General features: G+C 54.2%; 6 protein-coding genes across 6 annotated transcripts; 4 read left to right on the forward strand and 2 right to left on the reverse strand.

The window, feature by feature from the left end:
• Positions 1 to 1,575: 1,575 nt before the first annotated feature.
• Positions 1,576 to 7,337, reverse strand: PUNSTDRAFT_130488 (uncharacterized protein; the record flags this gene model as incomplete). Its single annotated transcript, XM_007379723.1, has 17 exons — positions 1,576 to 2,126; positions 2,266 to 2,312; positions 2,369 to 2,599; positions 2,653 to 3,050; positions 3,105 to 3,469; positions 3,525 to 3,770; positions 3,823 to 3,989; positions 4,047 to 4,216; positions 4,265 to 4,470; positions 4,523 to 4,780; positions 4,842 to 4,949; positions 4,998 to 6,024; positions 6,080 to 6,415; positions 6,469 to 6,747; positions 6,801 to 7,079; positions 7,138 to 7,221; positions 7,272 to 7,337. The coding sequence occupies 17 exons, from the start codon at positions 7,335 to 7,337 to the stop codon at positions 1,576 to 1,578; spliced, it is 4,818 nt and encodes a 1,605-aa protein (XP_007379785.1).
• A 4,439-nt stretch (positions 7,338 to 11,776) lies between these two features.
• On the forward strand, positions 11,777 to 12,637 carry PUNSTDRAFT_130489 (uncharacterized protein; the record flags this gene model as incomplete). The annotated part of the gene is made up of 4 exons (XM_007379724.1): positions 11,777 to 11,956; positions 12,012 to 12,147; positions 12,204 to 12,297; positions 12,352 to 12,637. The coding sequence occupies 4 exons, from the start codon at positions 11,777 to 11,779 to the stop codon at positions 12,635 to 12,637; spliced, it is 696 nt and encodes a 231-aa protein (XP_007379786.1).
• A 337-nt stretch (positions 12,638 to 12,974) lies between these two features.
• On the forward strand, positions 12,975 to 13,260 carry PUNSTDRAFT_130490 (uncharacterized protein; the record flags this gene model as incomplete). Its single annotated transcript, XM_007379725.1, has 2 exons — positions 12,975 to 13,050; positions 13,103 to 13,260. The coding sequence occupies 2 exons, from the start codon at positions 12,975 to 12,977 to the stop codon at positions 13,258 to 13,260; spliced, it is 234 nt and encodes a 77-aa protein (XP_007379787.1).
• Positions 13,261 to 16,163: 2,903 nt separating this feature from the next.
• On the forward strand, positions 16,164 to 16,578 carry PUNSTDRAFT_130491 (uncharacterized protein; the record flags this gene model as incomplete). The annotated part of the gene is made up of 3 exons (XM_007379726.1): positions 16,164 to 16,276; positions 16,334 to 16,432; positions 16,506 to 16,578. The coding sequence occupies 3 exons, from the start codon at positions 16,164 to 16,166 to the stop codon at positions 16,576 to 16,578; spliced, it is 285 nt and encodes a 94-aa protein (XP_007379788.1).
• A 619-nt stretch (positions 16,579 to 17,197) lies between these two features.
• Positions 17,198 to 20,472, forward strand: PUNSTDRAFT_60270 (uncharacterized protein; the record flags this gene model as incomplete). Its single annotated transcript, XM_007379727.1, has 10 exons — positions 17,198 to 17,414; positions 17,468 to 17,694; positions 17,749 to 17,875; positions 18,013 to 18,235; positions 18,285 to 18,536; positions 18,600 to 19,128; positions 19,181 to 19,394; positions 19,445 to 19,814; positions 19,856 to 20,295; positions 20,345 to 20,472. Coding segments are annotated over 10 exons (2,727 nt in total), but the record flags the coding sequence as incomplete, so codon positions are not given.
• Positions 20,473 to 22,756: 2,284 nt separating this feature from the next.
• PUNSTDRAFT_130493 (uncharacterized protein) lies at positions 22,757 to 23,317 on the reverse strand (the record flags this gene model as incomplete). Its single annotated transcript, XM_007379728.1, has 1 exon — positions 22,757 to 23,317. One exon carries the CDS (start codon positions 23,315 to 23,317, stop codon positions 22,757 to 22,759), a length of 561 nt encoding a protein of 186 aa, XP_007379790.1.
• Between the last annotated feature and the right edge of the window lie 78 nt (positions 23,318 to 23,395).

The following is a 23,395-nucleotide window of genomic DNA, read 5'->3' on the forward strand; positions in this document are numbered from 1 at the left end:
GCTCTTCCCGCCCGACGCTCGCTTAGCGCCCGCGCTCTTCGTGCCCGACGCTCGCTTAGCGCCCGCGCTCTTCGTGCCCGACGCTCGCTTAGGGCGCCCTTCCCGCCCGACGCTCGCTTAGCACCCGCAATAGTTCCTGCCCGACGCTCGCTTAGGGCGCCCGGCGTGTCCTGCACGTCCCTGGCGGCGCACCCTTCAGTCCGCTTGCTTAGCATCTGCGTAGCATACTGCGCCACCTCAGGCACCCCATGTACGGACACCTCTAAGGTGTATCTCTCCCACCTAATTTTTGCTTCCAAGAGGTGTTGTCGTCCACGTTTTCAGGATTTTGATGGCTGCGCGTTTGGAAACGCCCACCTATGACCACTGCAGGCATGGAATCGTCCACTTCAGTATGGCCCTTCTCATCATGCGTGGACCATCCATGGGAACGTTCGATGGTATCTGGGGTCCTGCAGCGGAGTGCAGGCTTGGTATATATCCGGCGTGGTCCTGATAGCGTAGGGTTGCCGCACCGCAGAATGACGATTGTTGCACCGCACGAGACCCGGCCATGGAATGATCCTACATACTATATACCTGCAAAAGTTACGGATACTCGTGGATCATATTGGATAGAGTAAGTTGGCCCGGCTGTTTGTATTCCTAGGTCATATTATTCTGCCGCATCTCCTGCTGAGTTTGTAAACATATTCATCGAACTTTGGCTGATCTGCTTTCTCACCTGTTTACGATCATGATCAAATGAAGTTTGCTTCCCGCCCACGCTATTAGATCGCATTCGATGGGCTGTCTGTGTAGCCAAGGATTTCGGACAACAGTGTACCACCCACCGTTTGCCGGTGGTCGGACGATGGACGATCCAGGATTGCTGATCGAACAGCGGACAATATATGGAATGTCCAACCACCTGTCTGCAGATCCCATGGGCAGTCCACTATTGGTGATGGACGGTCCATGATGTTGAATCGTAATCGTGGGTCGTCCACCGCGCGCGGAGTGCGCGGTGTGGACGGTCCAGCCAGCCGCCAGTGCGCATTGTGGACGGTCCATCACAGGCCACTTACTCTTGCAGGAGTGGACTGTCCAACGTCACGCGTTCTCGTCAGTCTGGACGATCCTTCATTCAGGTATTCCTTTCGTGGATCGTCCAGCCGGCACTGTACACGGAAGCCGATGTGGATCATCCAGAGGTAACAGTTGAACGCATACAGGGATGGACGGTCCATTATCCCACTTCGCCAATCGCCGTACTATCCGATCCTTCTTCACAAATTAGTTGACATACCGGCCCTTTGTCAATACTCAATACTCGCTGCTCCCTTGTTTGCGAATTCTCTAAAACATAGAAGACGTTTTGACTACATGACGTCGATACATATCTGTACGGTATATATGCGGTTCTACCCCTCCTCGCGCGCAGATGTCGCTATTTCATCAGCTTTCCTTTTCCTAGGGCGAGGGCGAGGGCGAGGGCGTTTGTGATCGGTCGGCTCCCGAGGGTCTTCGACGACACGCGGCAAATTCGGTGCGCCGGATGCACCCCTTGCCATCGATGGCTGCAACGGCCGATACTCAGCTTGCATCGATGCGGACCTCGATGCACCAAATGCGCCCATTGCCATCGGTGGGGCTTGCAGCAACTGACGCTCGGGTTGTGGTGCGCCTCTTGTCATGGGCAGCGCCTGCACTGGCGGACGCTCGGGCTGCATCGAAGAAAACCTTGACGGGTGGCCGGGTTGCGGTGCTCCTCTCATTGTCGGAGGCCCCTGCGCTGGTGGACGCTCGGGTTGCACCGAGGCGAACCTCGATGCGTTGGACCCCCCTCTTGTCGTCGGCGGCCCCTGCATCGACTGACGTTCGGGCAGCGCCTGCGCTGGAGGACGTTCGTGTTGCATCGAAGCATACCTTGAGGGATGGTCGGGCTGCGGTGTGCTTCTGGACATCGGCGGCCCCTGTACCGGCGGACGCTCGGGTTGTACCGAGGCGAACCTCGATGCGCTGGGCCCACCTCTCGTCGTTGGCGGCCCCTGCACTTGTAGACGCTCGGGTTGCACCGAGTTGAACATCGACGCGTTGGGCCTCCCTCTTGTCGTCGGCCGTGCTCCTCTCGTCGTCGGAGGCCCCTGCGCTGGTGGACGCTCAGGTTGCACCGAGGCGAACGTCGACGCGTTGGACCCCCCTCTTGTCGTTGGCGGTCCCTGCGTGGACTGACGCTCGGGCAGCGCCTGCGCTGGCGGACGCTCGTGTTGCATCGAAGCGTACCTTGAGGAATAGTCAGGCTGCGGTGTGCTTCTGGACATCGGCGGCCCCTGTACCGGCGGACGCTCAGGTTGCACCGAGGCAAACCTCGATGCGCTGGGCCCACCTCTCGTCGTTGGCGGCCCCTGCGCTGGTAGACGCTCGGGATGCACCGAGGCGAACCTGGATGCACTGGGTTCGCCTGTTGTCATCGGCGGCCGTTCGGGATGCACCAAAGAGAACCTTGACGCGCCAGGCGCACCCCTCATCATCGGCGGCGCCTGCATCGGCGGGTGTGCCGGCCGCGTTGCTGATCCCAAGCGATCGGGCTGTGATGACACCAGCATTGTGTGATATTCTGGTTGCAGGTACGTTGGCTCTGACGAATCTAACATGCCGGATCGTGTGTACGCGTGGTCATAGCCTCGGCTCGAGCCTGCCTGCGGTGCTTTGCGACTGGGAGGCTGATTGTCCAATCGGCTGCGACCGGGATACGCCAGCGTTTCGGACATTGCGGGCCTTGTAGGCTCCACAGGTAGATGTTGCCACTCGTCTGGGCTACCTGTCGTCTGCGGATCGTCAAGAACGGGGCCGAAGGTCCCATGCTCGGCGTGAGAGCTGTTGTCGTCGTACTCTCCTGTATAAGGAACGGCACCCTGGACGTCGTCGGTGTCTTCATAGATGCCGTCCTCGATTGTTTCCGAAGGGTAACGATTGACGTCGTGACTGTATCCTGCGCCATTATATATGTAATCGTCATCGTAGCTTCGTCCTGCGGGATCTACAAAGCCTGGCCATGGTTGTCCCATCTAATATTTCGGTGATTGTTAGGCCAGGGGATATCAGTTGAGATCGTCGCCTACCGAGTCCCAGTCCTGCTCATAATCGGCTTGAACATCCCTATCGATGGCATCGCGCACTGGAGGCTGCGTTGCTGACGTTTCTCCTGACGTCTCTTTTACACGGCTGGTTAATCGACGTCGCTTCTTGGACGGGCCAGGCTCAGCGGCCGATTTTTCATTCCCGTCGGCGTCCTCGGCTGGCCAATTGAGTCTCCCTTGGTCCTGGTACCATGCGGACGTGGATGCGACACGGTATTTCACCATCTGCTTGACCCAGTTGTGTATTATGATCGTCTTGCCGTCGACGATCGCCTTGTCCTCGTTTTCAACCCAGCAAAGCACGAGTGGTACCTCGCCCTGATCCTCGAGTGGCAAAGCCTTCTCCTCTGTATGGCGCGAATGAACATCGACAGTTCGTTCCATAAATATATATTCACTCACGATCGGACCAGTGTTGTATATCGAATTTGACGCCTGCACCGTTGGGACTTTGCATGAATGGCGCTACCATCTCCCTCGTGCTCCGGCCGTTCCCTGCTGCCTTCGGATGATACTCGTACGACCCCTTCTTTTCGATCCATACAGCGTTGGGATGGAAGTCGACAAATCGGATCTTTTCGTGATACATGCGATTGAGGAGGCCCTGCCATTCCATATCAGTTCCAGGCAATGCTACATTTGCCCTCCCTGATCGTCACCGTTAGTAAGCCTCAGGCAAGATATAGATAACGTGGCTGACTGAGTTTCCACTTGAAGACATCAGTGAAGATGCGGACTTGGTAGTCTCGCAGTCCTTCGATTTTTCCGTCCGCTCTAACGTTCCTCGGCGCCGCTTTGAAGTCGTGGCTGTTTCCTTGGCTGGGTATTTCCGGAGCGGCCTTCCCTTCGCGACGAAGTTTCACACATCTGCGCAACATCTGTAAGTCATGTATAGGCGCAGAAAGGCGAGCTTTAAGTACACACTTCAGCATCGCCCCTTGGTTCGATAGCCAGTCGAGCTGATCCGGTTCCTGGATCACCTTGAGCTCTTCGCCTTCAGGCGACCCCACCCATATCATGCCGCGCCCTCTGGGACTGATGTCGATCACGGAACCTGAGATGTGATATCCATGCGAAACGTAATATCCGCGAGCCTATTCCGATTGTGAGAATATGTCTGCGCTGTGGATTACGAAACTCACCAAGGTAGCAAACTCGTTTGCGACTCGCGAAACCTCAACGCCGGTCTTGCCTTTTGCCGCAAGCTGCTCGAGGTACGCCCTATGCCGGTCGATGTACCAGTCTATATACGGCTTCATTACTTCGTCCCGCTTTGACTCCGGCACGTCCTTGAGAAGGTCTCGGTATGCTTCGCTCTTGCGTTTATTGAAGTCCGCGGGAGTCTCCTCTGAACGACTTTCGTTAGTGAAACGACATGAGGGCAGACAGGAAAGACGGACCACCTTTCTTATGAGGGGCATGGTAGGCGTACCAGGCCTCAAACACAGACCAAGGGTTCTTCGCGCGACGGAGGCTCAGACCGGGCAGACCCAGCATGTTGGCGATAGTTGCAAACGGCTTCTCGAGTCTTGTTGCCGTTTCGGATATCCAAAGTTGAATGCGCTCTGCCTCGGCTTTGATCATCTTTTCGTCTTCCTGGCTCAGCCGCCCAGGCTTGGAGGACGACTTGCCGGCACGTTTCTTGCCCTTAGAAGCGGCTGACATTTCCCTCTCGCGTCAGTAGCCAAGAATGCTGATACTTGTACTAGTCGTACTCACCTCCCTGTTTTGGTGTATCCCCACGGTTGTTGTCGTTCACGGGCACGTCAATGTCATCGACAGGTGAATCAGAGTTATCCACAGGCGGGTTGTCTTCGTTGTGGGCGGCTACAATGTGATCAGGCTAGAACCACACCCTCGCTGCGGAACACTTACGGGCCATCTTCGACATAGGGCGAGCAGGGCGGCTTCCCTTCACCAACTTTGACTTTGCGTGCCCAGGCTGACGTGACTTCGACTTGCGCTTGCGAGTCGGCGTCTTGTCATCTTCTGGGACTGCTTCGCTCTCCAGCTCTCTATCGTCCAACGCGTCCGCGTCCTCCTGGAGCATCTCGTCCTTCTTCTTCGACCGGTGCTCATGTTCGGGCAGGAAATCTTCCCCAGAGTCTTCGGACTCCATGATTTCATCATCAGACCGGTTGGCTTTGCTTCCCTGGCGATTTGGATGCTGTGTGTCATCCTTAGTGCGTGGTGGTTGACCCCGGGATAGGCTTTTATAGTCGATGCGTGCTGTCTTGCGAGGTGAGCGCTTTACATGTGGCGCTTGGTTCCTCAGCGTGCCTTCCCTGCCTACGTCCTCGTGTCCATCAGCCTCGCTGCCAATCCCTACTACGCCCGTATCCAGCAACTTGTCACGTCTCTGAACCCTCTCGTGGTGTCGCTTCTCCTCGTCTCTATCCTCCTCGTCCCTGTCCCCGTCGTCCTCGTCCCCGTCCTCCTCGTCTTCGTTCTTCTCCTCGTCCCCGTCCTCCTTGTCCCCGTCCTCCTCCTCGTCCCCGTTCTTCTCCTCGTCGTTCTCGTCAGAATCGAGTTCCTTCTCCTCCCCAATCTCCTCAGGCTCGCTCCCCTCGGAATCGTTCTCCTTCCCTTCATCGGGGAGCTCAGAATCAGTCTCCTCCTCGTCATCACTCTCAGGCACCATCTCCCTCTCGTTGTCTCCGTTTTCGTACTGCTCCTGCTCCTCGTCATCCTCCTTGTCGTCTTCCAGAATGACGCCACGATATGGATCGTACAGAGTCTGGTTATGTGTTCTCCAGATCGGAGAACTTTCCTGGAAATCCAACGGATGGGCTATCTTTTCTGGGGTGAGTTCCGGGGCAGGGAACATGTACGACAGATCTAGCATGTCGGTCGCATAGGTAGGGACGTCCAAGTCATAATCATCCGATCCATGGAAGCTGCTCTGAGAAACGTTAGTGCTCCGGATTCGCATACTCTATAGACACAGCAGTACATACAGTGCTCATCTGGTGGGGGTCGTGAAGGTCATCGGTGAAGTCTTCGTGCTCAACCGGGCTCGTAGGTCGATAGTAGGTGTGAGGTGGCGGAGTTTGGGGAGTTGGCAGATACGGCAGATACGACGCGCCATTTCCTTCATTGCCTACCATCCGTGGCGGGGGCAAGTAGTCCGTAGGTCGCGTTGAGGACGGAGGCGAAGCTGACAAATCGTCGTCGTCGTAGATCTCATATGCATTGCGCCCATATAGGTCGAGCGGCTCGCTTGGGACCGCCGTCTCGATAGCCAACGTCTGGGCGCTGCTATTGGCCGCTGCTCTGCGCTGACCTTGCGCTCGCTGATATCGCATGTTAAGTTCGTGAAGGTTGAATATACGCTGGTGAGTCTTACCTTTGTGTTGGCGCCGTTGGCGGCATCCTTGCCCTTCGCTGTCACTTTGCGGGTTGGAGGAGGAGGCAAATCAGCGCCGTCGTTGCCTTCGGGTCGTGGTGGCGGCTGAGAAGGCGAAGGCGAGGCTGATGGTGGAGGCGAAGCCGTTGGATCGTCCTTGTCGGGGATCTCACGCTCCTTCTCCCCATTAGGGTCGGACGGCTCGCTAGGGACCGCTGTGTTGATAGCCAGCGGCTGGGCACTGCTATCGACCGCTGCTCCGCGCTGACCTTGCGGTAGCTGATATCGCATGTTAAGTTCGTGAAGGTTGAATATCCGCTGGTGAGTCTTACCTTTTTGTTGGCGCCGTTGGCGGCATCCTTGCCCTTCGCTGTCGCTTTGCGGGTTGGAGGAGGAGGCGAATCAGCGCCGTCGTTGCCTTCGGGTCGTGGTGGCGGCTGAGAAGGCGAAGGCGAGGCTGATGGTGGAGGCGGAGCCGTTGGATCGTCCTTGTCGGGGATCTCACGCGCCTTCTCCCCATTAGGGTCGGACAGCTCGCATGGGACCGCTGTGTTGATAGCCAGCGGCCCGGCGCTGCTACTTGCCGATGCCCCATCTTTGGTCTGCAACGCCTGACGGGATCCATTGAGTATGCGAGCATAACCCTAAGAAGTCAAATGAAAGGCCTACCGCCGTTTCACCGGCCGTGCTCTTGGCACCCTTGCCCCTCCTGGCTACCTTTCCACGAATAGGTTTCGGCCTTGCGGAATCAACCTGGGGACTCGTGTCAAAGGCACATTCGTGTTGTCAAATTTCGACCAAACCTCGGAAGACGGCTTGATTTTCTTTGCGTTCAAGATCTCCTGTTCCTTTGCGTCCGGTTTCTGCATGTGCGTGGTCGGTGGTACTGACTCATAGCATACCGATGAAGCCCACCTGTCGGTTTGACAAACGAGTCTGCCGACCACTGGTCAGAGTTGGTCCCGGCAACGCTGAGACTTCCCGCTGATGACTTCTAGTCTGAAGAGGATAAGCCATTTCGGCACTCGTGCAAAGAACCGCGTGGAGTCACACCTTTACGCGATCTGTTTTTGCCGGCGTTGTCGATGATATATCATCAGACCCTTCAGTGCCGGCCTGAAGAGGTAGGTCAGCAGGCGGACATAGGGACGAGAATTACATACTTACCATTGGCACTCACGACTTGAGTGCTGGGCACGCCAAATCAACGAGCAGGGCAGCGCGGAACGCCCAACACGGTTCAAACACTCAAGGGGCTCGTACATGAGCACGTGGAACGCCCACCCCACACGCAGACGCCGGCCAAGAGACGATAGCGACAGGTGCAGCCGCGAAAACTTTCTGCGATTAGCAATCGCATGCTCTGATAATCCATCAGAGTGCATTTGTTGATGCAGATGAGCTCATACCTGTGCAACCCTAGATACGAGCAACCCCGAAGGGATGATCGGGCCTTTACGTGTTCCAGATTTAACGTCTGTTCGCTCGTTCGCTCACCATCTCCACGATCGCAATTGCCACCATCTTCAAGCAACTTGCACTCTCCACAATGCACGCATTGCTGGAACGCATGAAGGAGGTTAACGTCAGCGAGGAGGATCGCGTGAGCAATTATCAAGAGTTGGCCGTCGCTCGCCAGATTCTGGTAGGTCATCGTGACAAGCTCATCAGCGATCTAACATGTTCAATCAGGCACATGTCTTTGCTCGAGAGCTGGCGTACCTACCGAGCAATGATGCTCCGCTGACCAATATCGTGGCGCAGCACCTGTGGTTCTTCCATCAAGACTGGGTGCTATTCGGCACGAAACCAGATCAGTATCTGAGGGTGGTGTTTTATCAGGGAGAAGTTCGACTTACCGGTCATCGAGTCCACGACGTGACACCCATTTTTGCTTGTTGGACGTCAACAGTGTTGGCTGATTTGTTTATCCAGAGGCTCGTATCGGTATTCTCCGTGCTTTACGAGCGTTGGTCAGGCAGACAGTTTCGCAACCCTCGAACGTTCCCTATCATCGTATACGCGCGGAATCAGCTGGTCCCTTTCGCCGGATTCAATACGCGTGGCTTTGTTCGCGAGACGACATGGTCCTCACATCCTGAGCCGACCGGGGATCGATACGAGCCGCTCCTGGGAAGCCCATGGTTCCTGGATTGGAGTGATCGTTCTTCCGAGGCGAGTGGACACGTCCACTGTATGACATTGCTTCTGATCCTGGTTACACGTTAGGCTCGTGAGTTACTGCGGCACATGATAAATGGCAGCCTACTCGGAGCCGGCACGTTTGCAAACAGCCCCTTCGTGGAATACCACATGGCAAACTTTCATCAGCTACGGATGGCCTGCGCCGTGAACGCTGATCAGTACCTCAAACGCGTGCTCACCCTCGGAGAAGTTGATCTCACCGAAGTCCCCTTGTCTCAGGCGGTTTGGCTCGAACTGTTTCTGCTTTTTCTACCAGCTGACGGGTGATAAAGGATCTTTCCCTTCGTTTTTGTGCGCTATACACACGTTGGTCCGGGATTGAGATTACGGCACTAGAACGGCTTACGCCGCTGACGCGCACCGTCGGTATCCCTTTCGAGATGGATATTCACCAAATCTGGGCTACGCGAGGTGACGCTGCGGAGGGAATACAATTTTGGGGCTAAGGGGATGTTTCGATCAAATCGTTTCCGCAGGCCATGATGTTCAGCTTACCCGATAGCACCATGCAGTAATTACCGTTTCCAACGTGATCGTGATACAAGGCTGCTTGATAGGATAGTTTTTCCGTGCCGAAAACAACGGGAAGACCCGGCAGCAGTGGCGAACGCGACAACGTCGGGGCGACTCGCAATTTCAGCCCAATGCCCGTCTCACCCACCTTGACAGGGCTTTCCTAAACCTTCGAACGCTGGCCATGTCGCTGACGAACTATCCTGGTTATCTTCTCGACCCGGAGGAAGTCGATCTACAGGAGTTCCCGACTCCTGAGAGGCTGAAACAGCTTATATACACAACGAACCGAGGCAGATGCACTGAGGTCAGTATTCTCTCAATGACACGATATCAACTGGATACTTACCAGCACAAAGACGAGCGTATTTATCTCGCTGTTGATGGTGGGACGTGGTTCGAGGGCTCGACGAGAAACGATCATACTGCCGCATATAGTCAACTATCATCGCGAGAAGATCCTGTATGGCACAAGTGCAGCGACATACCTAGCTTGGCTTTGTGCGAGCACTGACCTAAAGCCCGACGAGCCCTATATGGAGGTGATTGCTGCAGGATGAATGTCTTCGCCCGTTTCTGAAGTGCATCTGCAGGAGGTCGTGGAGCGGTTCGACATGGCATATAATCTGTGGAGGATGTCGCAAGTCGAAGCGATTGGGAGTACCAACCGCTCCGCACTCATGGGACCTGCTGACTTCGGGCTTCCACGTGGAGTGAATGTAGCTGCGTTGATGTTCGGTGTAGACGACAGATTAGCCAGCAGTCCGTTTCGCGGCTGGCTGGATATCCGCGCTGATGAAGTAAGTTCTCCGTCGCCTTAAACGTCTGAGGGTTAGAGCCAATATGCGCAGACTTGGGACGTTGTATTTTACCTCCAAAATCATCTCAAGTTTCGAAGATGCGGCGCTTCCGACGTCATTGCCTGGCATATCGATAACTACCATCGGCTGCAGCGCATGTTCAGTGATGTCAACAGCGAGAAATTCTTGGATTGCAAGGCGTACTTACGGCGTGTAATGGCACACGGCGGAATGCAGGACGCAAATCTGCAGAATCAAGCAACACAAGACGTGAGCTGGAGTCGGCTTTACCGAGTTTGTGTACTCACTTCTTGAACAGCAGCTTCTTGGCGCATGGGAGAGTCTGTGCTCGTCGTGGAATGGGGTATCGTTTACGGGACTTGCGCCTATCAGCAGGTTTGAGGTTCGGCAGGATTTAGCTGCTGACTGGGGTACTGCTGTGGACTGGTCTGCAATCACAATCACCGGGAGTGCTGAGGAAGAAGGTACTGTGTAGATAGATTTGCGCTGTCAATGCATGTAGACCTGCTAATAGTACGTACATTCATCCAATTGTGTATGTCATTGCAAGTAAACCATCGCGACTCTGATCGGACTACGCGATGTAGTCGATCGAGCTACAGTCCGTTGTTGACAAGGGCAAGCTGGCTGGCATGGGCGGAAGCAAATTGCGCGCGTCGGAAGTTACCGACGCGGAAGCAAATTGTGCGCGTTGAGACGAAAGTCCACCGCGGAAAAAGCGTAAATCGGGACGTTTCTTCAGCGGTAGTCAGTCATCAGATCATGCAAAGAGATTGTGTCGCGAAACCACTCATTTCTAGGCACGAGAACTGCACGATCTTGAGACGAGACGTGCGTGTGCCAAAAATAGAGCGGTGCCTGAGGCGGTCGTCGACGAGTTTTTGTTCATTGTGAGGCCAAACGACCGTTTTCGTGCATTTCTCGCGAATGGTGTCCTTATATAGGCGTCTATATGGGACACACAAAGAATCAGCCCGAACGGACGACTTTTCGCAACCGATGCAAGTCATACGTACATTCACATGGATACATCGTTGCGTTCAGGCCAGTTGAAGACACTGCGAGAGCAAAATTAGTGTATACCTCACAATAACTTGCAGAACTGTTCTATATGCCTTCAAAAGTATACGTGCAGAATATCCAGGCTGGATGGTGGCTATAGGGCATGCTATAAAAAGTTTCATCCCTGTTGCTCTCATCGGGTTTCCAAAGATCTGCTCCTGTGCAATCAATTATGATTTTAACAGTCCTGATTTTCTACATCTAGTCTACGGTACATATACCTAATTGATGCCGCATCATAGAGTCTAGTTCATCATGAGCGAAATTTTTGATAATGGAAATGATTCGCAAATACATGGCAATTTGGTGTGCCGCTATCAGTACAACGGCTGAGCTTGACATAGATCCGAGCCAGGTTTGTAACGTATGCATGTGTTGAAACTGTATTCCATTGTTAAATATAGCGATTATTGCTTGCACCATTTGCGATAGGCACATTACCTTCACCATAGCGTGAAACATATAAATGTGATCTACTGAGTTCAATATAAAGGCAAAACAATTGATACTAAGATATTGTGTGGTCTATACTATTGCCAGTCTGTGAATTTTTTTACTGCCTTCACCCTCTAGGATACGAGGATACAGGACGCGATCAATGCAGATGTGGCAGGCGAATGCCGTCACGTGCCACACCTAAAATGGGAATTGAGCACCCATATATGACAACTGCCCACTTCGTCGCACTCGAAGGGATTGCACCAGATATGCTCAGTCAGGCGACGCTGGACATCATCGGCCTCGCCCAGTTCAACTACAGCTTCGACTCGCTCGAGGGTGGAAAGCCAAACGAGCTCAACGAGGCGATGGCGACCATGTTCAGCGCGACGGAGGGGTCGCACTTTTGGACGCTCCTCCAGGCTCGCATCCCGATCTTGCGGAAGATCGTGCGTCCCACGACCCTCTCCTTACGACGAAGGTTGGCTAATCGTACCTTGGCAGCCAACCGAGCGTGATCGTACTATCGAGTATGCACAGAACACGATGAAGTGCATTGGCTATGCCCTCATCTCTGAGCGAAAGGCGGCTATCCGTGCTGAGAAGCACGGAGCGCACGTCGAGAAGGGCAACGTACAAGGTAGCTCCCCTCGTCATGGTCGACCTTGGTCCCCATACTCAGATTGCCTTGACCAGGACGTGATCTTCTCAGTCTCCTGATCAAGTCGAACATGGCGGTTGACATTCCGGAAGAGCAACGTCTGAGTGACCACGACATCCTTTCCCATGCGTCCTTAATTCATCTTATCACTCGCCCTGCTTCATCTGACTGACCTGCATGCAGAGATCCCGACGTTCATGGTCGCCGGCCACGAAACGACGTCAACCGGTACCACCTGGGCCCTCTTTGCGCTCACTCAGAACCAAGATGTCCAATGCAAGCTCCGCGAGGAATTGCTTTCCCCGACACCCCGACCATGGAAAAATTGAACGCGCTACCCTACCTCGATGCCGTGATCCGGGAGACGCTGCGCGTGCACGCCTCAGTGAGCGCCACGACTCGGTTCGCGATGAAGGACGAGGTGATTCCAGTCAGCGAGCCCTACACGGACAAGGACTACCAGCCGTAATCCGGTGAAGTAGACCGATCAATCTGAGGACGTCACAGAGAAGTAGGAGCCGATGAAGAGGAGAAACAACGGCAGGAGAGGTCGCCGATGAGCGTTGAGTTCTGTGCTGTGGTAATCTCGAAGGCTCCTTGCACGTGCAGTTGTAACGGGGGTATTTCCCTTCTGGGCTATGCTTTGTCATCATTTCGTCGGTGCCACACCCTGGCTTATGTCACAGCAGTGCAGCACAGCAACAACGTGGGCATCCTCCTTAGACGAATCCATCACTCTGGCAAGACGGGTGAGTAGTCTACCTTGCATCCTGACTTCTGATAGATTTTGAATGCACAATACAGCTATGAATACCAAAGCCAACACATCCCTCGACGACAAGGACACGATCCTTGCCGGCGGCTATAAAGATATCGGTAACGGTATGTTAAGTCGTCATATCGGACTTACCTGATGCTGAAACCTACTGAATAGTCTTCCCAAGGGACGTTGCTCCCCATATCATATATGCCATCATGGCGGAGAATGTCCAGCTCAGAGCGGAGAATGCGCGACTGAAGGAGGAGAACGAAGGGATGCAGGTTACCTTGAAGCATTGGGATCATAACTTGGCGATGTGGATTCGCTACTAGTTCTGATATTTGCATCCTGTGTTCTCGATAAAATCACTCAATGCTCACGTCCTATGAGTATGAAAGAGAGCGGACTACGGATTGACAATTCAGGCTTAGCTTGGGTGTATGATGTCCCGCGGCCGAAAGCGGAACACCGGTAGCCGCGCTGCACGATTTTGCACGGGTGGCACGTCTGCAATCTCGGCGGGGATCCAGTGAGCCGAAGCCAATGCACCGCAAGTATTAAGCTAAGTACATGCAGTATAACAGCTACTACATCTATCTAACTCAGCCGTCCTCTTCGGCCGTGAAGTCCATGCAATGCTTGTCAGGCGCATCCATATTGAGACTCCGACCGCTCGTGCAATCAACGGTTCCACGCCTTAGCTCATCTCAACCCGATTCCTGGTCAGACAGCAGACAACTGAGCGTTTTGAACTCTTCTCCAGCGGTCTTTTCCCCCATGCTCGCAGATATGCATAGACCTACACTAAGCGACACGTGTTGAAGAAGGAATGGCCTCAGTGGCCACTGAAAGGTGTGTATGCATGCTGAATTAGCGACGCTTTCTTGCTCACCCACTTTTGTCTCTCCAGCAAGCCGTCTCCGCCCTGCACTCGGCAGAGAGGCATAGACCCACACCAATCCACCATGTTAGAAAAAGACGGCCTCGGTGTCCATCGAAAGGTACATATGCATGCCCAGTCAGCCACGCTTTCTTGCTCACCCGTTCATGTTTTCTCCAGCCAGCCGTCTCTGCCCTACGCTCGGCAGAAACGCAAATACCTGCACCAACCTACGCGCGTTGAAGAATGTTAAAGAAGGAACAGTCTCGGTGTCCATTGAACAGTGTGTACGCATTGAAATGGCAATGCTTTCTTGCTCACCCGTTCATTTTCCCCTCAGCCAGCCGTCTCCGCCCTACGTAGGGCATATACGCATGTATTCGTGCCAACCCACCGCGTTGAAGAAGAGACAGCCATAGGTTCCATCCGAACGTGTATATGTGTGCCGAAGAAGCGACATCATCATCCACCTCTCCTTACTTCCGCTTGGCGTGCATACATCCTCCTCAATATATCGAGATGAAGGGGACTTCAGGACTAGACGGAGGTGAGCATGGAGGCTGGCGACCCGATTTCCACGCTCTAGCGTGCCCCACGCTGCTCGACGCCCATCTACCCCTCTTTCATTCCTTCCAGGATGCGCAAAGCTTTGCTCCACCTTCCCTTGACGCGGTTTCATCCTGCTGGGACATAGCGCCTTGTGCGCCTCCAACCGTTCCATCATCCACGCCGCTTCCTATCTACCCACCACACCTTTCACCCTCTCCACCCCCGCGCATGCCCGTCAAGCTGAAGACGAATTTCTCTGGTAGGGGAGGTCAGCGCCTACAGTCCGAACATCGACGCGCTTAGGCCCGAGCGGCGCTTGCCCTGCATATTGTTATTCTCGGGGGTAGTTGCTCGAGGCTGGAAGAGGCACGTATGCACGTAAACCACCTCTATGCTCCAGCATCATGGAAGCTTCCCGTCGCTGCTCACCCCGGTGCATCTTCGCAATATACCCATTGTCCTTCACCCTTCCCGGGCCCGTTGAACTGAAGAGGTGATGCCTTTGGGGAGGAGAAGTGTGCGCAATGCAGGCACGGGGTTCGTCGGTGCTTCCGAGCTTCAGCGTGCATGCTCTTCCAGCCGTCGTTCGCGTTGCCCTCCTGTGTCTGGCTTGTGATACCCGGTACACATTCCTTTTTTTCCTATCAGACACTTTCTATACAGTACTGAACCACGTTTCGCACATAGTATGAAGTAGACATGTAGTTCAGACGGCGTCTGACATCTCCTCCGGAATCGAATCTGCGACTGGCGCCGCCCTTACCCGCGTTCCGACCCAGACGTTTACCCCGCCCCCAGATGGAAGCCCGTCACCGCTTTGGCGGCGCCCCGGATGCGGCTGAACGTATCTCTGAGCTGAAGGGTTTCGTGAAGGAAGCTTAATTGCCCTCATCCTCTTTGATCCTCCCGAGCCCTGTCGAGCTGAAGAAGCGATGCCTCCAGGCTGGAGTAGTATGGAAATACGGAGTTCATTGATGCTCCCGAGCTCCGGGTGCCTGTTCTGCCGGTCACCTCGTCTTCACTCAACTTACAATCCTTGGTACTCGTTCTATTCTTTCTGATCGACCGCTCTCTACGCACCGATGCATTCCGTTGAAGGCAGATCCAATTCAAATTCCCTGCCTATGACATGCGACTATCTCACCACCTCTCATCCCATGCTTCGACTTCCTTAATGGGCATCTCTCATCTCAGATTTTCAAACTCCGGTAAAGGCTCTCTTCATTCGTATAACTTACTTAGTTCCTGCGAGTAGCATAAAAAAGGATCACCGACCTTGGGGCGCGGCTTGCCAGTCGCACGAACTCCAGAGACGGGCAAGATTTTCTTCGACATTCTGGTTGTTCTTCTAGTGTGCTTTCTAAACGCATCTCAAACCGCGACCGGAATAAATGGAAACGGAAACATACCGGTAGGTAAGAATTCTTGTGTTAATGGAAAGCCGATCGGCACAGTTGCGGCAAGCGGCGAGTTGCCGATCGCGCGGGACGCGAGGGCTTATCGGCTAATCACGTGATGCATCCGCTTATGGAGGACCAGCGGTCCTTGCCCTCGACCCCAACTTACCTCGTCCTCCCGATCGATGTGGGTATCATCTGCCGCTGCCGAATCAGCCTGCCTCTACTTCGTCTCGCGTTGACTCGAAGATCGCTGATGGGCCCGGACTTCAGCGCTGCTTGCCTACGCATGAATCGGATAGGAAGATACAGGAAAGGTGTGCACGCATGTTAGATGTGAGTGTGGTTATGACTATACCTTACCCTAGGCGTCACTCGTACCTGTACCGCCATCTACAGGCCATCGACGATGGCGGCCGAACCGCTCACGATGACGATTTGTGCAGGCTTCGCCGGCGCGTCGACATCCGAATGCGTCGCCGCGTTCACGGACAGCGCCAACCAGCTTACGGCCATCCCTCTGTGAGATTGCCCTGTCGTGCCACTCCCCACCGATTGCGCGCTCACGTTATGGGCTAGCCCGACGACGACCGAGTCCGTCAAGACTCTCAACTGCTTTGGCGAGGGCTGCGAGCTCGTGTCGACCAACAGCCTCGGGCAGCTCACCACCTCCGTCCAGTGCGTATAATATCCATTCGTTTCCCTTCATTTTCACTCCTTTCCCTCTTATCTCGGCTTCTTCTTCCGGCAGGCCGTCGTCAACCCTTTCGTTTACCCATCACGTATCCATTATCCTCGACCCTCCCAGGCTCGCTCAACTGTAGAAGTAATACATTTGGGCTCAGCGAACTACGTGCGCACGGAGATCATTGATACGCTGGTTTGAGTGCTGCCCGCTCTGTTACATCAGTCGTCGCCACCCGACCTTCTTCGTACAATGTGTGAACTCCCTACATTGATTCCTTCTGTTTGATGACTGTCGACGACAGACAGCGCACCACAACTGGTAGTAGATAGCTCTAAGATACGAGAACATGTCTTGCGGACGAGGGACAGCGTGGATAATCCAGGATGAGATATGACGTGCCCGACGCGGGTTATTACCACTGAGGGACCGTATCCGTTTGCCTACGCTACGCACTGTCTTCCAGAATAAGCATGCGAGTACCCCGCAGTGTACTACGGGATCCGAACCAACCAGGATTCCAGCAACGGGGCTTGGTCGAAGGACCGCATTATACTGCCCGCCATGTCCTCCCGCCTCACAAAGACGGTGCACCGATCCCGGTGATAGCTTTACCGGATGGCCGCACATACGCTCAGTACCCGTCGAACTACAAGAGGAAGAGTACATCCCATGGCTTGCCACCTCCTGATGCCAATGAAGAGCAAACCCCCCACAAGCATAACTTTTCAATGCTATCTATGGACTTTGATGGTCCGATGCAACCTGCTCGAGACAAGGAACGCTACGCCCGTAAAAAGGTCAACCAGTCTCGCCGCTGGCAGGAAACCGTGATTCCGGCCCTTGAGATGCCTTACTTGGACTACTTAGCATGGACCAACAACCTTCGGCTCAATCCACCGTGTATATCACCGTGCTCATGCCCTGAAGCTGCCAAAAAGCGGTCACTGAAGATTCTTGGGGTGTATATCAATCGTAAGCTACGCGTACTTCTGTCGGTTCTTACTCGAATGAACATCGTGTAATAGGCCTCGAGACGGTCAACTTATCTTTATGTGACTGTACACCCGTGGCACAACACCTTCTACTTCGGGGGCTTTTTCCTTGCGCGCCTCACATGCCGTCATTGGCATTCGACCTCAACATGTTGGAACTAGTCTCGACGCTCTTCTTGAACATCGCACCCAATGTCACTGCCTGGGCATCTACACTGGAGAGTTTTCTCGGGGTTCGGGAGTATAAACTGCGTACTCGGGTACGCTGAAGGTTTATCCTCGACTCGCGGAAAGGAAGCTGATTTTCAAGCTAGGACTCTCTTCGGCGCCGCTTTGGTAATGCACTGCAGTGGTATAACCACCTGACGGCCAGCGTTGCGCACAGGATAGAGAATAAAATCGATGATGCGCGGAGAAGGATGGAGATGGAGAAAACAGCCAGTGAGCGCATGTCATGCAAACATTCCTTTTGCGTACTTACTTTCAAACCGGTTCACTTTCAGCGACAATTACCCGATCTCACAGATCTACCACCCTTGAAGCTGCCGCAAGCGAGGACGCAGATACTCGGCTTCCAGGCTCCGCGGAGGGAACCTCATCGCAGCCTCGTGCATCTGCAACGAACAACCGCCCGCAACCTCTAAACCCTTTTGACGAATCGCATCGAGGACTTCCAGGCAGCTCGACTCCGAAAAGTGGTCGCGCAGGTGAACACGCGGATGGAAATCTGCCAAGCAAGTATCTAAGATCCAGATGCTTCCTATGCTTTGGGAAGCCGCACGACGACGCAGATGCTGAGGGGTAAGTGACAATGCTCATCTGTGTTTATGAAGCTCAAACATCCTCATAGATTTGACGCTATAGCATGCCTCGATGCCTGTTTCACACAGAAGCGTCAGGCGCCCCGTCCGGAGAAGAAATCGGACAAGGATGTGGACTCGACTCCATCATGCCGCTCGCAGCCCAAGGCACGCCCCGTTCGCCGGGATCCTCCACGGTATCACCCAAACTCGGTATTTATATTGGATATGGAGATCAAGCAAATGGAAGAGGAGGTGGCACGGCTACGAAGCAAGTCATCGAGCGGCAGCCGCCCCTCCCAGTCCGACGCGGAAGACAAGACGCGAACTAAGCGCAAAGGCAAGAGACGTCATGGTGTTGATAGCACGGAGTCGGCCACGCAGCCTGACGTCGAGGAGGACAAGTGCGAAGGTCCGCTTCGGGTGCCCAATTCCGTTCTCGATGGGTGCGAATCTTCCTTCAAAGCTGCCGACGAGCAACGTGAGAAGGCAAGTACGAACTTCTTTGAAGACACCGGCCTTATGGCTTTGATTTGCCGACACGATCGCGTACTGTGGATCGCAAATATGAGAAGTGCTGGTGAACGCCAGCACTATTCCCTCGCTCTCCTCAGGAAGCTTTTCCAGCACCTCCCGACCTCCTATCGCATGGGTATCCTGTACGATATCGGATGTCAGCTTCACCGCAGCTGCTATAGATGGAAGTTTCTTTCCGAATGCAGCAATCGCATCGTCTTCGCAATCTCTGTCTTTCACGCTTATGGGCATCAATGGCCCTGTCAGCTAGTATATCACCCCCGCAAATGCAAGGGATTCGGTCTCTGCGATGGAGAGGGTTGCGAGCGATTCTGGAGCGCAATCCACCATCTCGTCGCTGTGCTGCGAGTTAGTGGAGTGAGTTTCATGCATCAAATACACGATAATGCCACTCACCGACCTTGCGCAGTATCATCAGCGCCTATATGTTCTAGACTCCCAGATTGCCCACCTAGACTCCACTCACAGACGTGCGCTGGGTCATTGGTTATCCAGGAAACATAATCTATGCCTTGCCAGGTTAGCTGAGGCTAACGAGGAGCTTCGGAAGTGCAACGTAGACCTAGAAGTACTCGATGGTCAGTGGGTTGCACAGCAGGCAGCGCAGACGAGGCCAATCAAACGTGAGCGCTGTACTAGCCCAGTTGCGATACATGAAACAAGCTTGATTTAGGTCAATCTAAGAACGCGGGCGAGAAAGCAATCGATGCCATCCTGCGGATGGACGAGCAAATCCAGATGTTGGACAAGTACATCGCCATGGAAGAACGAAAAGTTCTAACCGGGAATGCGGACCCTACCACGACATCCACCATCAAGCGGCTTAATGATGACCGTTCCCGTGTGCAACTTAGACGCACGAAGTACTATGACGAGCTGAGCCTCGAGAATGTCGCCGCTCTCACAGATGTTCGCAAGAACAAGTTCCTTGAGGTCCGAATGAACGCGCTCGCGTTGAAGACCCGTGTACGTGAACGTCTCCGACAGCGAAAGTTCGAGTTAGCCCAAATGAAAAGATCGATCCGTACGCAGTCGTCTGGCAAGTACAATCGCGATTGAGCTGTTCTTCCGCTCATCGCCTCAGTACAGACCGCAAATTGTCCACTCACACTAGTCAAGCAGTGCAGCGACGCGAACCAGCTATCCAGTCGCATGCCCGCCTGTACAATGCCAAATGTCGAGAAATGGGCGAACTCGTTCGGAAAGGGCAAGCACCGCCGGGTGCAGTCGTCCCCGATGAAATCGACCTCACCAAACTATGGACCCTGGACGTAGACGACAATATCTGGCAAGATACCGGGCTCTTGGACGATGAGACGGCGTCGACGGACGGAGTGCCACCTCTCTGGCTCGCGGACGAGCAGGTCAGGAAAGGAATTCGGGCGATGCTAGAGGTTCGGCGATGCGAAGAGGAACTGTCGAGAATCAGAAAGGAGAGGTCGATTTTGCAAGAATGGGCGCGGGCAGAGTGGGAAGCGATTGAATATGCTATTAAGTCTCACGGAAAGTGCTGGTTATTCGATGGTCTCTCCGATGCTAACGTACATGGGCATATCAGATGGCGAGGACGGAGTTGTGCACCAACTGCGGATGCGGCGTGGTGAACTGCTTCGCCTGATTGTGACATGGCGCCGAAGAGTCGGCGATATAGACAGTGGTGAACTTTGGGACGGGTCGTGGGGCCCAACGTCAAAGGAGATAACCGAAGGCATCCAGCATGAAATGCAGGCATCTGCATCGACACCCGCTTCTGCATCGGGACCCGAGCTCTGGTCCTCCGAGTTGTCTAACCCCGCATACTCACAGGAGGCAGCATTCGATCACTGCATCCCAGATGATCCGGACGATCCGGACGACTATGTTGACGTCGAAGGGAATCCAGTCGATCTGTCCGACAACGACGATTCAAACGAGGCTCTGGCAGCGGTCATTGAAAGCGTCGAGAACATGTATCTTCATACTAGCGGTCAGCCTTCCGACGCGTGGATTGATCTTCCCTGGTCATCGGCACCATCAACTCCATCGTTGATTTACAGCTCCCCAAGCTCCGCCTCTCGGCGTTTGACATCAACACCAAGTGCCAGCTCATCGGCTTCAGCAGCTGATCGCTATTTGCCCGCTATGTCGGATAGTACAGCTGATCCAGCAACGCCCACAGCACGATCTAGATTTGGTGTTGCCCATCGGAGGGCCGATATGATCGGTACGGGAGGCTCTGCGGGATTTAACCTGGCGCGTTCCGTCCCGCGTCCCATCCCGTTTGCATTGCCGTCTACGTCGGAGGTGCATTCGGAAGATGCATTTGATGACCCCCTGACTTCACGTGAGTGATGTTCTTCTACAGTGCCATGTTAACGTTCTTACGCAGAACTCTCAGGTATGTACGACACCGCCGGCGATGTGTTTTATAGCCCGAAGCGCTCGAGACTTCAGTAGTAGTGCTAAACTTTTATGTATCTTACGGACGACCTACATTGAGCCCGTTGAGCCCAGCGAGACGCAGCATGAGAAATGTGCACCGTCCACCTTCGCCAAGGTGGGTAACGTCGCTGGATCATCCATAATGCGGGAGACATCGCTGCAGTTGGAGTTGGATCATCCAGCTTCGTATACCATGCATCCGGCGACGAGGTGGATTGTCCACACTGCAGAGCCCCGCGGGTTACGTAGTGTGGACCGTCCACAATCTACATGGGCAACACGGGAGTCGTCCACCATGTCCACGGTGGATGCTCCAGCTTTCCATCACTCTGCTAAAAGTCCTGTTGGACAGTCCACACGGACAGGATGTATCCACTGTGCTCAATGTGGATGCTCCAACATTCCATCGTATATTTTGCAGTGCTGTTGGACGATCCACGTACATATATGGCTATCCACAGTGTTATGTAGTGGATGTTCCAGCATTCCATAACGCTGCTGGAAGACCTGCTGGACAATACACACGTACATGTGCGAAGGGCAGTCCTAGTGGACGATCCACGCGTACATATGCGAAGGGCTGTCCACACGAGATGTTCGTGACCGGAGATGTTTCTCCGTCACCCACTCGGCTCGGAATATACAGCTGTCTAAGCCAGCATGAACAGACGGTTGATATCGATGCCCGGATGCTATCCAGTAGTACGGGATGGACGCGTGTTGGATGGCAAGCACGAAGAATTTCATTATGAGAAGGTACGAGTTGCAAAACAACATGTGGGTAGTTCGTGCGGTCTATGCCAAAGGAAATGAAGGGAGCACAATTGCGCCGGAAATATACCTACCTACCTACCTACCAACCTTTCGCAATCGGACCCCTAACACCGCGAAGGTACAATATGGCCGCCCCAATGCGCCCCAACTTATCAGAAATCCACATGGGCGTTCCATAGTAAGTCCTTTGCATACTGAAACCTGTCTTTACAGGCGTGCATCGTAGAGAAGATACTTGGGCACTAGGTATGAACACATCTATATAGAGAAGACCACGAGCAACGTTGTAGCTGACGTGTATTCTGCACGAACGATGGATCGTGGATTGTCCAATGTATATGTCGTCGGATTGTCGTCCACAATACGTGGATGCATCATATTTACGGACGACAACACCTCTTGGGAGCAAAAATGAGGTGGGAGAGATACACCTTAGAGGCGTCCGTACATGGGGTGCCTGAGGTGACTGCGCGCCGTGTGCCCGACATTCCTTGGTGCAACTTGTCTACGTCATGCTTGATAAAGTGCCGCCGAGATGCCGAAGCAGTGCAGATCGCCATGTGCCTGGGCCTGAGTTGGCATAACACGTGCTGGCTGCCGGATTTCTATATTGAGCATCCACCGCCCATTGACCGAGTCTCGCCACGTGTCATAGAACCCGAGCCGCCGGGTTTCCTCCCACAGGGCGCTAAGCGTGCGCTGCTCTAAGTTGTGAATTCTTCTAAGTCCTATAGATGAGCGGAATGCGCATTTGTGCTCTGTTACATGTACATTTGAAGTAATATATACACTAGTCGTCTAAGTATCCCTCCCATGCATCTTGCAGAAGCTGCTCCGGATCGGCCACGTTGTCGTCGTCGATGTCGTCCTCAAAGGAATCGAAATCGTGTTGGGAAACCAAAGCTGGCGAGGATGAGACAAGACGAGAATCTGCGTCGTCAGTGACTGCGGCATCGCGAGCTGAGTTCGGAACATTGTTGACGTCCGCAGCGACAGCGGCAGGTCCAAAGTCGGCGGGACCAGCTTCCGCAATAGTGGCCGTTGCGGGACCGGGTTCGACGGCGGCAGCAACGGCGCCGGCGTCAGCACCTTGAGCCAGGCTGAGCCGCAGCCTGTCCTGAGCAAGCTTGCGTTTACGCGGTTTGCCGTACTTGATGTATGGTCCTACCCAGTCGCTGCCGAGGTTGTGTTTGAGGAGCACTGGGACCCACTTCGCCGCAAAACCGCGCACTTGCCGACGGAGTATCGATGCTTGCTTACAGGCGGAGGCGTCGAGGGAGTGTCGGAGACTTTCAGAGATGTCGGTACGACGAGCAGGTTGAGATAGCCACCATTCAGCCTTCCACTCCATCCATACGATAGTCCGCCGCATTTCCTCCCCCAGAAGAACGACTTCCTCTGCCCATCGCGCTGCACGGGCGTCCGTCTT

This window comes from Punctularia strigosozonata (assembly GCF_000264995.1).
Source record: "Punctularia strigosozonata HHB-11173 SS5 unplaced genomic scaffold PUNSTscaffold_2, whole genome shotgun sequence".
NCBI classification, from domain to species: Eukaryota; Fungi; Basidiomycota; class Agaricomycetes; order Corticiales; family Punctulariaceae; genus Punctularia; species Punctularia strigosozonata.